The sequence below is a fragment of the Gorilla gorilla genome, chromosome 1 (genome assembly GCF_029281585.2).
Source record: "Gorilla gorilla gorilla isolate KB3781 chromosome 1, NHGRI_mGorGor1-v2.1_pri, whole genome shotgun sequence".
Lineage (NCBI taxonomy): Eukaryota > Metazoa > Chordata > Mammalia > Primates > Hominidae > Gorilla > Gorilla gorilla.
Genome location: NC_073224.2, coordinates 211,883,063 through 211,896,262, shown reverse-complemented (window position 1 = coordinate 211,896,262; position 13,200 = coordinate 211,883,063). Strand labels below are relative to the sequence as shown.

General features: G+C 36.7%; 1 protein-coding gene across 4 annotated transcripts in view; it reads right to left on the bottom strand.

Annotated features, from left to right (window-relative positions):
* EYA3 (EYA transcriptional coactivator and phosphatase 3) overlaps positions 1-13,200 on the bottom strand; it is a 117,860-nt gene that overhangs the window by 86,521 nt on the left and 18,139 nt on the right. For all 4 annotated transcript variants that reach the window (XM_004025279.5, XM_004025280.5, XM_055389422.2 and 1 more), the window contains one exon: positions 1,063-1,163. In XM_004025279.5, coding sequence (XP_004025328.1) covers positions 1,063-1,095 — 33 coding nt within the window. In that variant the 5' untranslated portion in view covers positions 1,096-1,163. The remainder of the gene's footprint in view (positions 1-1,062; positions 1,164-13,200) is intronic.

Genomic DNA, 13,200 nt, shown 5'->3' with positions numbered 1-13,200 from the left:
TAAACACACTGCTCAAGATAATTTTTAACCCTACCATTTCCCTGATAATTAAAGTCCCACCAGGGATAGGGATCACATTTCAAATGTTTCAAAAGGTCTTTTTACCAGTTGCTAATGTCTTCCTAGTTTTATACTTACCTCAACTGAGAGGGCTAGAAGAATAATGACAAAGTAATCATCAATATGCATTTCTCAATATAAAGAAAAATATTTAAAATATATTAAAGGACTTTATCATTTAAATGGGAGCTAGTATACCTAAAGAATACAACTAGAACACGAAAAACATATCCTATTATTTGCTTTCAAAATTCAAATTTTTCTACGTTAGATTTTCATAAAGTAAACATGTACCATGCTGTATCCTCTCTTAATATGAAATGTAAGAGGCCCACTCAGGATAGCAAATTGAATCGGTATTTACCAAACTTCAGAGAAAGAAACTGAAGACAAAAGGAAAAGACCCTCTAGCATAAAAGTTATCTTAAAAGAATGACACTATTGCTTTTGTTTTTTAAATATTAAGGGCCAAAAACCAAAAAGAAGATAAACCCATATCACCTGGGGACATTTAAAATTATTTTATTATGTTCAATATTTAAAAGAAATTAAGAATTCAATATAGTCTCTAGGGTTTTATCTGTTTTTAAGAATTAGCTAGTGGTCAAATTATAACTTCCTCACTACTACTACTTTTTAAAAAATTAACTCTCTTAAGGAAATTTGGGTAAAAACAAAACTAAATTTTCTGGTAGAAATGGTGATATACTGTCAGATCAGTAAAGAGACGTCCTCTTTTATTTTCTAAAAACTGTAACACTAGCCACTTATTTTTTTAAATGACATTTCTAAATGCAATATTCATTTTGTAATGCTAAATTTTCCTTAGACTCCTTAGAATTAAGTTAGAAAAATATAACATTGTTTTCTTGAAAGGAAACAATTAAGGAATCTTTTCCTTATTTTTATGTCTAATTTGGAATCTATAACTGAATAATAATTAAAATCTCTTAAGATTAGCTCTTCTATAATCAACTTTAAACTGTTAAAGGAAATACTTACTGGTTGCTCTGGTAAATCTTGCTCTTCTTCCATGAGGACCAATATTTCTTTATTATACTTATGTGACTGGATTGCAAGTCTCTCTCAGCAGTTTTCACAATCTGTTTTTAAAAAGGAGGATTCAAAGCTTTATACACTCTTAAAGTATTATCATTGAGGCCATCAGAGAATGATTTTTTAGTATCTTGCTACCCCAAGCTTTCTACGTGAGTTCCAATCACAAAATCTCAAACCTGCACGTGGCTTTTCAAAAATGACATGCTACACCAAATCAAGAGAGGTGTATGCAATGACTTTTATAATACCTTGCAAAAGCCAACATGTGGAACCACTTCTGCTGGTTACTATGGTGCCTAATGCATTGAACATTTTACAATGACAGCCACGTGCAGATAATAAAATAATTTTTTAAGGATTAGAGTTACATTAAAAATGATAGGGACTGGCCTAGCAAGTCAGCAAGTTATGATAACATCTAACCTGCTTTAATGTGGAACATTTACATAACTGTTAACACAGACACACAGAATCACTTTAAATAGGACAAACCGGAATATCAACTAAATGCATTCACAACCAACTATCTGTCTATATGTCATCAATTTCAAGGAAAACTCAATTCTTCTGCATCTCAATAATAAAAATAAATAAGTAGAGTGAAACCTTGACTTCTAGAACTAAAGAAAATAATCATCCAAAGATAGGACCTAATTTAATTCTGAAATAATGAACTTCTACTAACTGTACTGCCCAATTATTTAAGCAAAATCTTTACGTTCTCAGACCCTGCTCTTTCTGTCCTGATTTTCAAACAAAAAAGGAAAAATGGGATTCTAAGTCCACCTTACCATGTCCTACTGACAGGAGACAAAGAGACAAAAATTAGAAAGCTGCATACATTATAAAAATGAAATACTCCATTTCTATCTAACAAAAGTACAACCAGCACTTCTCCCAAAAGATGTGATTGCTTGTATATTTAATTAAAGTCACAGCTGTTTTTAGTTTTTCTACCAACCACTGTACCTAACTCACATACAAAGCTAAAGTAAGTATATAATCTTATCACACAAGTACTGAAAATAGACAAATAACAAGAAAACCAAAAACTTGTTATGCCAGTATACCACCACTCTACTTCTATTACTCTGTCGTGTTGCAATACAACACAACTTTATTTTAGAGCCACACTCCAGAATGTGAAAAGGAGAGAAAACACACATAAGGTTACAATTAGATGCAAAGTTGTCCAACTCTAACGCAGCTTTATTCCCTACCCCAATTTAGAATATCAAAAGAAAAAAGAAGTTTAAAGGTCAGAAGCACTTGATGCTCAATGCTCTCACGTGTAGCTCATACACAGAGCCTCAAAAGCTAAGTTCTCCTACTACATGACACAGGTAACTAGTGATACAGAATTACAGAATGCAATAAGTAAAGCTCATAGGAGCTATCTTCCCTGCACTTGTTTTGCTCAGCTTAGAACAACACAGTCAATGTGACCTAAAACTGATTCACAGCTATGAAAGATCAAACATTTTCTGTTTTACTAGTTTATGTCTTAGTTTCAAATTGAAGTATCTTTTCTTTAAGGGACAATCCTTTTCATTTTATACTGTCTAAATGTACATTATGTACATATATTATTTCATCCCATTAGAAACAACAAAATAGGACCACATCATTAGAGAAATGGAATACCTTCAATACCTCATTTGTTGGATTTTTTTTTTTTTTTTTTTTTTTTTTTGAGATAGGGTTTCGCCGTGTCACCCAGGCTGGAGTGCAGTGGTGCAATCTCAGCTAACTGCAACCTCCGTCTCCCGGGTTCAAGCAATTTTCCTGCCTCAGGCTCCCAAGTAGCTGGGACTACAGGCGCGCCACCATGCCCGGCTAATTTTTGTATTTTTAGTAGAGATGGGTTTTTGCCATGTTGGCCAGCCTGGTCTTGAACTCCTGACCTCAGGTGATCTGCCTGCCTCAGCCTCCCAAAGTGCTGGGATTACAGGCATACACCTGGCCAAGTTGTTGATTTTTTGTGTGACCAGTTCTCATCCATAGAAAACTTACAACATTACATGTTTTCCCTAATTGAAGGCCATGACTATAAAACTAGAATCTCTAGTATATTTTCAGCAAGGGAGATAAAAGGGATATCCACTCCACCATGGGGGGAAGAGTTATAAATTTCATCTCTGATAGGAGGAAGGTAAGAATAATTGTTAAAAAATATTTATGTGTATACACACTCAATAATGTGGTTTAATTTTGTTTTTAAACACAAAAACTAATTCGTTTTAAAAATCTGAATTACATTAAAGGAGAACATAATACTACTTACAGGTCAAAAGGGGTCATGGGTTTTAAAAAGTAAGAAAACGCTCTATCAAGTCGAATAATGAAGAATCATTTTAAAAGAAAAAACACAGAAACATCAGTATAAATGGTGGGGATATAAATTATCAATAAATGTTAAAACATTGAATTTTGCTTTTTAGAAATATGGTAATATTAAATTGATTTTATAATAGAAAAAGAAGAATCTACTATTTCTTGACATAAATTCTGTAAGCTGCAAGAAAACCTTCTTTAAGGGAAAAATTTAAAGACATTCCTTTCTACATCTATTCTTTGAAAATAAGCACCCTTTGTTGTTTCCATCTTTAAAATTCCCTGTCTTCTCGGCTTTTCAATCTAGGAGAATGAAAAGTACACAAATAATTTCTACATTTAGAAGAAAAGAACTGGCCAGGCATGGTGGCTCATGCCTGTAATCCCAGCACTTTGGGAGGCCGAGGCAGGCGGATCACAAGGTCAGGAGATCAAGACCATCTTGGCCAAGATGGTGAAACCCTGTCTCTACTAAAAATACAAAAATTAGCTGGGCGTGGTGGCGCAAGCCTGTAGTCCCAGCTCCTTGCGAGGCTGAGGCAAGAGAATCGCGTGAACCTGGGAGGCCGAGGCTTCAGTGAGCTGAGATCGCACCACTGCACTCCAGCTTGGTGACAGAGTGAGACTCTGTATCAAAAAAGAAAAGAAAAGAAAAGTTTAAAAACCAGGCTTGCTATCTCAAAATAACTGGTCAATGACCACGAATAATTTTGATCATTTTAAAACAAAAAGCTGCCTACAAGGAAAGAATAGATTACAATATCCCCCGGGATTCTACTGGCAACATACAATGTGTGGGAAGTTTGCAAACATACATTCCGGTACATTCTGTATAAAATGCACTAATGACCACAAATTATGTAATTCTACCAAAACATTCATCTAAATACTAGTTTCCATCAATACAGTATTCTCCTGCCTTCCAATAATTTGTACCCTGAAAGACCTGAAATATCAGAACATACTAAATATAAGAATGCAAGTATTCATCACAGTCCCAGCATTTATCAATGTTCTAAAACTTTTATTAAGACTTCATACCATTTTCCACAAGTGGTGCATGCTATACAATCAAAAGTCATACTTACTAGCAAGAGATGAAAGTACAGTATAACTAAGACACAATATTGCAAAACTTGGTAATAAAAGAAGTACAGAATTACTGTAAAAATCTTAGTATTAGTTTCCTTGCATTAGTTCTAGAATTTAACGTGGTTTTTTTTTTTTTTTTTTGTCTTTTGTTTTTTGAGATGGAGTCTCGCTCTGTCGCCCAGGCTGGAGTGCAGTGGCGCGATCTCGGCTCACTGCAAGCTCCACCTCCCAGGTTCACGCCATTCTCCTGCCTCAGCCTCCTGAATAGTTGGGACTACAGGCGCCCGCCACCACACCAGGCTAATTTTTTGTATTTTTAGTAGAGACGGGGTTTCACCGTGTTAGCCAGGATGATCTCGATCTCCTGACCTCGTGATCCGCCCACCTCAGCCTCCCCAAAGTGCTGGGATTACAGGTGTGAGCCACCGCGCCCGGCCAACGGTTTTTTTTTGTTTTTTTTTTTTTACCATTAATGTAACCTGACATTATTTTACATTCAGTGAGATTCATCTTTTAAAATATCAAGTAATACAACAGTTGTAACACAGAAGTGAAAAGTGGATTTTTAATGTAATTAAAATAAATATAATTAAAACTTAGTCAAACAGCTGATGAAATTACAAGACATGCCCCGAGTTAATCTTTTAAGTACCTTTAGAACATTTGGAAAGTAATGTCTTTTCACAATTTTCTAATTTCAATTCTTACTACTGGTTTCTAAATACACTTGTTTTATCACCTTTTTTGGAAATAGAGCTTGTCAGTATTCATTTGCCTTCATGGACAGAATTCTGAGAAAATTTTAAATTGAGAATAGAAATAGTATTTCCTAAGACTTTACACTTCTCTACCTGTGAATGCTGACAGTGAAAAAATAGAAACTTTGGTTTGATTCAAGAGCCACACAATTTTGAATACTATTGAGATTTTGCATGCTTAAAAATAAAAGCAGGATCTTTCTGTAATATGGCAGCCATAAATTTTATTTTTACTCTTTAGAAGTTAGATGGGAAATAATTAGTAACAAATATTTTATTTCAAAATTCAAATTAGATTCCTACCTCATAGTTTCTGTTTTGTCCCAAGTTCAACATACTATGTACCCTGTAAATGTAAATGGCCATAAGCAAGAAATTAGGTTGCTTCAATGTGTTATTAAAGCTCTTAGGCTTAGGAAGAGAAATTAAATATATGTGGGTGTGTGTGTGTGTGTGTGTGTGTTCTGTTTGTTTAAAAGCACAGAATAGGCTGGGTGCAGTGGCTCACACCTGTAATCCCAGCACTTTAGAAGGCCAAAGCAGGCGGATCACTTGAGGTCAGGAGTTTGAAATTAGCCTGGCCAACATGGTCAAACTCTGTCTCTCTTAAAAATACAAAAAAATTAATCTGGCGTGGTGGCACGCGCCTGTAATTCCTGCTACTCAGGAGGCTGAGGGAGGAAAACTGCTTAAACTCAGAAGGCAGAGGTTGCAGTGAGCCGAGATTGCACCACTGCACTCCAGGCTGGGCGACAGGAAACTGAGTAACGCTCCATCTCAAAAAAAAAAAAAAAAGCACAGAATAAAGGTCAAATTGTTTTCCATGAAAACAAGGCATATATCATTCTTAATTACAACTTCAAAAGAAGTGTCTAAGTAAGGCAAAAAGTCTGATTTATAGGTCCTAGAAAGAGAATTTGCATGCAGCTAAGTATGTACAGAGATATTCAGGAGTTAACTGGATATCTATGACACAGTCCCACATAGAAAAAAGGTAGTCCATAGATTTGCTCACTGACTACATTGTATTTTAAGTTTATTTACTACACTTTCCAAAGTGCCTTATATATTTTTTTTTATTTTTAATTTTTTTTTGGGGGGGGAAATAACTAAAACCTTTTTTTTTTTTTGGAGACAGCATCTTGCTGTCACCCAGGCTGGAGCACAGTGGCGTAATCTCGGCTCACTGCAACTTCCACCTCCCCAGTTTAAGCAATTCTCATGCCTCAGCCTCCCAAGTAGCTGGGATTACAGGTGTGCGCCACCACACCTGGCTAATTTTTGTAGCAATGGGGTTTTGCCATGTTGGCCAGGATGGTCCCAGACTCCTGGCCTCAAGTGATCCACCAGCCTCGGCCTCTCAAAGTGCTGGGATTACAGGTGTGAGCCACCACATCCGGCCTAAAACCTTTATTAGATATGATTTTCCAATAATAATAATGTGCAAATTTGAATTATGAATTCAAAGAGCAGTGAAGTCTGAAATTTTAAAAGGTAGAATAGGTATTAGTGAACAAAAGGTAAAGGAAGATGAGAACGTTCAATATTATTCATTATCTCCTCTGTACACAATGTTGCATATACACAACTATTTCATTTTTATCTTATTGATTTAATAATAGTGAAATCACCTTAAGCAACCTATGGTATATAGTTGGTGTCCAACTTTGGGGGGGAAGGTAGAAACATACATGATTAACAGTTTTCACCCACACATTTTAGACCATTTTTTTCTTTTGGCCAAGATTTTAGTAGCAAATTCATAAATATAAGAAGTACTTTCACTCATTCAATGTTAAAATAGAAAGCCAAATAGTGTCAACAGTAGTGGCTTAATTATTGGTATACAAGAAAAACAAAACACCAATAGGTTTTCTTAATTATGCACTTTAAATATTAATATGTGCATTTATTTTTACAGTTATACATTTTTCATGTTTTAGACAATAGCTTTTAATAGTTTCAAATCCATTGAGACATTGCTTTCAATTTCAAATAATGTGTGCATACATGTATATAAAAAACAACCCAGTGTATGACTCATGTGACAGATGTTTAAGACTAACAAATGCTTATTTTTCAACATGCAGTTAGGTAGAGAGGGAAGCAAGCCATCCTCTCTCTCTCTCTCTCTCTCTCTATATATATATAAACATATAGAGCCTGCGAGACAGCGAGACTGTCTCAAAAAAAAAAAAAAGAAGTGAACAAAGGTTTACTCCAATACCTACAAATTTCTTAATGAAAATTAGACAAAATTAATAATGAATATTTTGGGAGAAAGGAGAACAGAGGCCATTTAAGGAAAACCTGTCTACACCATTCTTTAAAACCAATAATAGTGGGAAAGATAAGAGAACTATCATTTACTGAGCATATATAATACACAAAGTTTTTATTTTTTATTTTTTTTATTTTTTTAAGACATGAGGGTCTTATTATGTTGCCCAAGCTGGTCTCAAACTCCTGGGCTCAAGCAATCCTCCCACCTCAGCCTCCCAAGTAGCTGGGACTACAGGCATGTGCCACTGCATCCAGCTCCAAGTAATTTTTATATTCACTATCTCATCAAATTTTGTCTCCACAACTAAGACGCAGGTGGTATTATCATCCTCATGCTACAAACAAGGAAACTGGGATTCAGAGATTTAAACAATTTGTCCAAGAGTAACAGCAATAATGTTGCAGGTTGAAGTGAAAATACCTTAAAGAGACTAGACGATAGTGATGATGACTGCAGATCATTGTAAATGTACTTAATTCCACTGAATTGTATACAGTAGTCTCCCCTTCCAAGGGGGGGATACACTGCAAGACCCCCAGTTGACCCCTGAACCCACAGATGGTACCCATATAGACTGTCTTTTTTCCTATACATATATACCTATGATAAATTTTAACTCAGCAGTTTTCACACACTGCGTGGCCAAAACCTGGAGTTTGAGGTGTGACAGAAAAACTAGCATGAATTTCTTTTCCTTCTTCAAAAGTTCATGGACAGAAGATTAGTTCTTACCATAGATTTTTTTTTTTTCTTTTTGAGATGGAGTCTCTCCCTGTCACCAGGCTGGAGCGCAGTGGTGAGATCTCAGCTCACTGCAACCTCCGCCTCCTGGGTTCAAGCGATTCCCCTGCCTCAGCCTCCTGAGTAGCTGGGACTACAGATGCGTGCCACCACGCCCAGCTAATTTTTGTATTTTTAGTAGAGACGGGGTTTCAGCATGTTGACCAGGATAGTCTGGATCATAATCCGCCCGCCTCGGCCTCCCAAAGTGCTGGGATTACAGGTGTGAGCCACAATGCCCAGCTCTACCGTAGATCTTAACAATCTCAGCATATGATTTTTTTTCTTTCCTTATTTAGTGGAGAACTTTTACCTTTTCACTTAATGCACTTCTCTTTGGTGTATCTGTATTGCCAGCAACACTACTCTTGCTCTTCAGGGCCATTAAGTAAAATAAGAGTTACTCAGGCTGGGTGCAGTGGCTCATGCCTGTAATCCCAGCACTTTGGGAGGCCGAGGCGGGCGGATCATGAGGTCAGGAGTTCAAGACCAGCCTGGCGAACATGGTGAAACCCCATCTCTACTAAAAATACAAAAATTAGCTGGGCATGGTGGCGCATGCCTGTAATCCCAGATACACAAGAGGCTGAGGCAGGAGAACTGCTTGAACCAGGACCCGGGAGGCGGAGGTTGCAGTGAGCTGAGATCACGCCATTGCACTCCAGCCTGGGCAAGAGTGAAACTCTGTCTCAAAAAAAAAAAAAAAAGTTACTCGAACACACAAGTACTGCAGATACCTCAACAAATGATCTGATAACCAAGACGGCTCCTAAGTGAGTAACAGGCGGGAAGTGTCTACAACATGAATATGTTGGATAAAGGGATGATTCATGACCCAGGCAGGAAAGAGCAAAATGGAGAGAGACTTCATCACACTACTCAGATCAGTGCACAATTTTAAACTGATGAATTATTTGCCTGTGAAATTTTCCATTTAATATTTTCAGACCAAGGTTGATAGCAGGTAACTAAAACCGCCAAAAGCAAAACTACAGATGGGGGGGGTACTACCTTACTTAAAAATGGTTAAAACAGTTAATTTTATCTTACGTATATTTTACAATAAAAAATACAAAAAAAACCCTAAGAGATTAGAAATGCCAAAAAAAGATCAAATCTATAAAGTATTTAAAATATGAAATAAATGGAGAAAAAATCAGTATTTAGAAAACATTGTCAGAAAAACTGAATACCAACATGCAAAAAAAACCACATCAACATATGCTGTAAGTAATTATAAATATACTAAAAAACTAAACATTCAAAAAACTTTGGAGAAAACAGAACAGTAAGCTTATCTCACTATGGAAAAGAGATGAATTTATGGTCAATTCAAAGAAAGCATAAACAAGAATTTGACAAATCCAATTATGTAAAATAAACTTTCATGCAATGAAAAAAACAAATCTAAGATTAAAATATTATAAATTCAGGCAATATCTGCAAGAATTATGATAAATAAAACTTAATGTTTATAATATAAACCAAACCAATTCAACATTTCCCGATCATCTATTATTAGGGAGCAAACAATGACTAACTCATAAACCTGTCAAAGGATAAAAACAGGCAGTTTAAACCACAGAGATTCAATCAGCACTTGAGAAAAAAGACTGTCTCACTACTAATTGGAGAAATATAAATTGCAATATTCTTAAGATACGACTTCATACATATTAAGCTACCAAAAGAAATCTAAACAATGAAACCAAGTGTTATCTGGGTTATGAGAAGATAAAGACATATTCAGTCAGGCACAGCTGTAAAATCACATGTGTCTTCAGACTGTTCCTGGATAAAGTATAAAAGAGGTCATAAGATTGGCCACAGCCTAACCTGAATAATTTTTCTTAGGTGCTCACCCAAGAATTACATACAGGGGGGAAAGAAGCAAACTCTACTTTTAAAAATAGTATAAGTTTGTTGTCTACAGAAACAAAAAATGAGAAACAAACAACATGTGAACAATAAGTTTAACTACACCGTAACTGTAAACTATTTCAATACAAGCTTATTTAAAAGGTGAATACATGTTTTTATGTCAGTTTAATAATAGCTTACATATAATTTGATAAGAATCAAAAGCAGATACAAAGCTTACATTTGAAAGTATAGTAAAATGTTTAAATACATATTTTTAAATGCTTATATAAAAAATGTTCAAGACATTAAGCTAAAATAAGACACAAATTCTTCATTCTTGCCCCCAACTTTTTCCATTGGAAAAAAAATTTCAGTTTTGAGGGAAAAGCAATTCAAATCGCAGTGATCCTGCCTTACCTAAAAAATCTTACCGTTTGTGACAACAGTATAGGCAGAAAGATTCATTTGATTTTCTGGCTGTGTCATCTCTTTCCTAAGAAGTTATTTAGACACTGTACACAAACTCAGGGTTGGTTCATTTTACAGCTCTAAGCAAAAGCAACGAACTTCCAATAGTTAAAGAATTTGCTATTGGAAGAGACTTCACATTTGGTTTCACTCTATTGGACAGACACGATTCTCTCTTGGAAATGCAAGAAAATATATAACAAAAGATGCTACAAAGGATAAAGAGTATCACAGATCATTAAATGTAATCCTTATTTTAAAGTTGAGGAAATTAAACAAAAGAGAAGGCACTGCCTCATGAACCTGTAAGCAGCAGAAACAGTGGTGGAATCCAAAACTCTGAACTCCCTTGTCTGAAGTTTTTTGTCCTCTTTATGTGGAATTCAGCATAAAACCCTCCCTTTTAAAATTACATTCCTTTATGCCTGTAATCCCAGCACTTTGGGAGGCTGAGGCAGGTGGATCACCTGAGGTCAGGAGTTCGAGATCAGCCTGGCCTACATGGTGAAACTCCGTCTCTACTAAAAATAAAAAAAATTAGCGTGGTGGTAGGCACCTGTAATCCCAGCTACTTGGGAGGCTGAGGCAGGAGAATCGCTTGAACCCGGGAGGTGGAGATTGCAGTGAGCCAAGATCGCACCACCGCACTCCAGCCTGGGCAACAAGAGTTAAGACTCCCATCTCAAAAAAAAAAAAAAAAAAAATTACATTCCTAATATTATTACCTTAGGCTACTTATTCCTTTTCTTTCATTACATCTCTATCCTATGTTACATTACTTTGATCTTATGATATAACATCATGTTCTTAACGTTTTTAAATATTTTAAATTTAAACTCAAAATTTCTTTTTCAATGTATGGATTGGCACTTTACGAACCTCCTAAAAATCCAAAAATAACATTCCTTTTTTTTTTTTTCTTTAGAGGAATAAAGAGCTTAGTTGAACAAAGAGCTACTTCTGAATCTGGCAGCCCTCAGAATCAGAAAAGATTCAGACTCAGAGAGCTCCCTGACATTCTTTTTACGCTACGTATTAACTCCCTGTACAGGCTAGCAAAAAAACCCACAAAAACAAATTGATTTCTCTTTATAACCGTAAGTCCTTAATTTACAATGTACAGACTTTGATTTACTGGGTTTTTTTGTTTGTTTTTGATTTTTTGAGACAGAGTGGAGTACAGTGTCACAATCTCACCTAGGCTGGAGTACAGTGGCACAATCTTGGGTCACTGCAACCTCCGCCTCCTGGGTTCAAGCGATTCTCATGCCTCAGCCTCTGGAGTAGCTGGGACTACAGGTGTCCACCACCATGCCCGGCTAATTTTTGTATTTTTAGTAGAAACAGGGTTTCACCATGTTGGCCAGGCTGGTCTCGAACTCCTGGTCTCAAGTGATCCGCCTGCCTTGGCCTCCCAAAGTGGGATTACAGGCTTAAGCCACAGTGCCCAGCCTGATTTACTGTTAATTAAACAGGTAATTTTATTTATTTATTTATTTATTTTTGAAACAGAGCAGTGACACAATCTCAGCTCACTGCAACCTCCACCTCCTGGGTTCAAGCAATTCTCCTGCCTCAGCCTCCCAAGTAGCTGGGACTACAGGCACATGCCACCACACTTGGCTAATTTTTTGTATTTTAGTAGAGACAGTCTCACCATGTTGCCCAGGCTGGCCTCAAACTCCTGAGCTCAAGTGATCTACCCACCTCGGCCTCCCAAACTGCTGGGATTACAGTCATGAGCCACCATGGCCGGCCAAAACAAGTAATTTTAACTGGGGCTGGGGGTCAAAGTGGGAAGGGGCAGCTGAGGCAGGAGGATCCCTTGAGCCCAGGAGTAATCTGGTAATCTGGTATGTTGACCAGCCTGGACAACACAGCAAGAGACCCAATCTATTAAAAAAAAAAAAAGAGAGAGAGAAGAAGAAGAAAAAAAAAAGAGGGTGGGAGGGAAAGGAGAGAGGGAGGGAAGAGGAGAAGGAAGGAAGGGAAAGAGGGTGTAGAAGAGGAAGACAGGAGGGGGGAAATCCCCTTTCCCAAACACATATACACACAGTTATCATGAAATAGATTTCTAGCCAAAGATGGGTCCATAGCCTAATACCCAGATCCTGTGAATGTTCACTTATTTGGAAAAGCAGTCTTTGCATATGTAATTAAGGATTTTGAGATGAGATTATACATAGGCCCTAAACGCCATCACAAATATCCTTATAAGAGAAAAGCAGACATTTAACACACATACAGAGAAGACGGCAATGTGAAAATGGAAGAAGAGACTGGAGGGTTACGGTCAAGGAATGTCAGCAGCCACCAGAAGCTGGGAGAGGCAAGGGATGATTGCCCCTAAAGCCTCTGGAGCAAGTTCAGTCCTGCCAACACCCTGATTTCAGACTTCTGGCCTCCAGAAGTGAAAGAATAAATTTCTGTTGTTTTAAGCCTCAAAGTCTGTTTGGGGTAATTTGTTATGGCAGCCACAGGAAACTAATACAAATAGCAAAG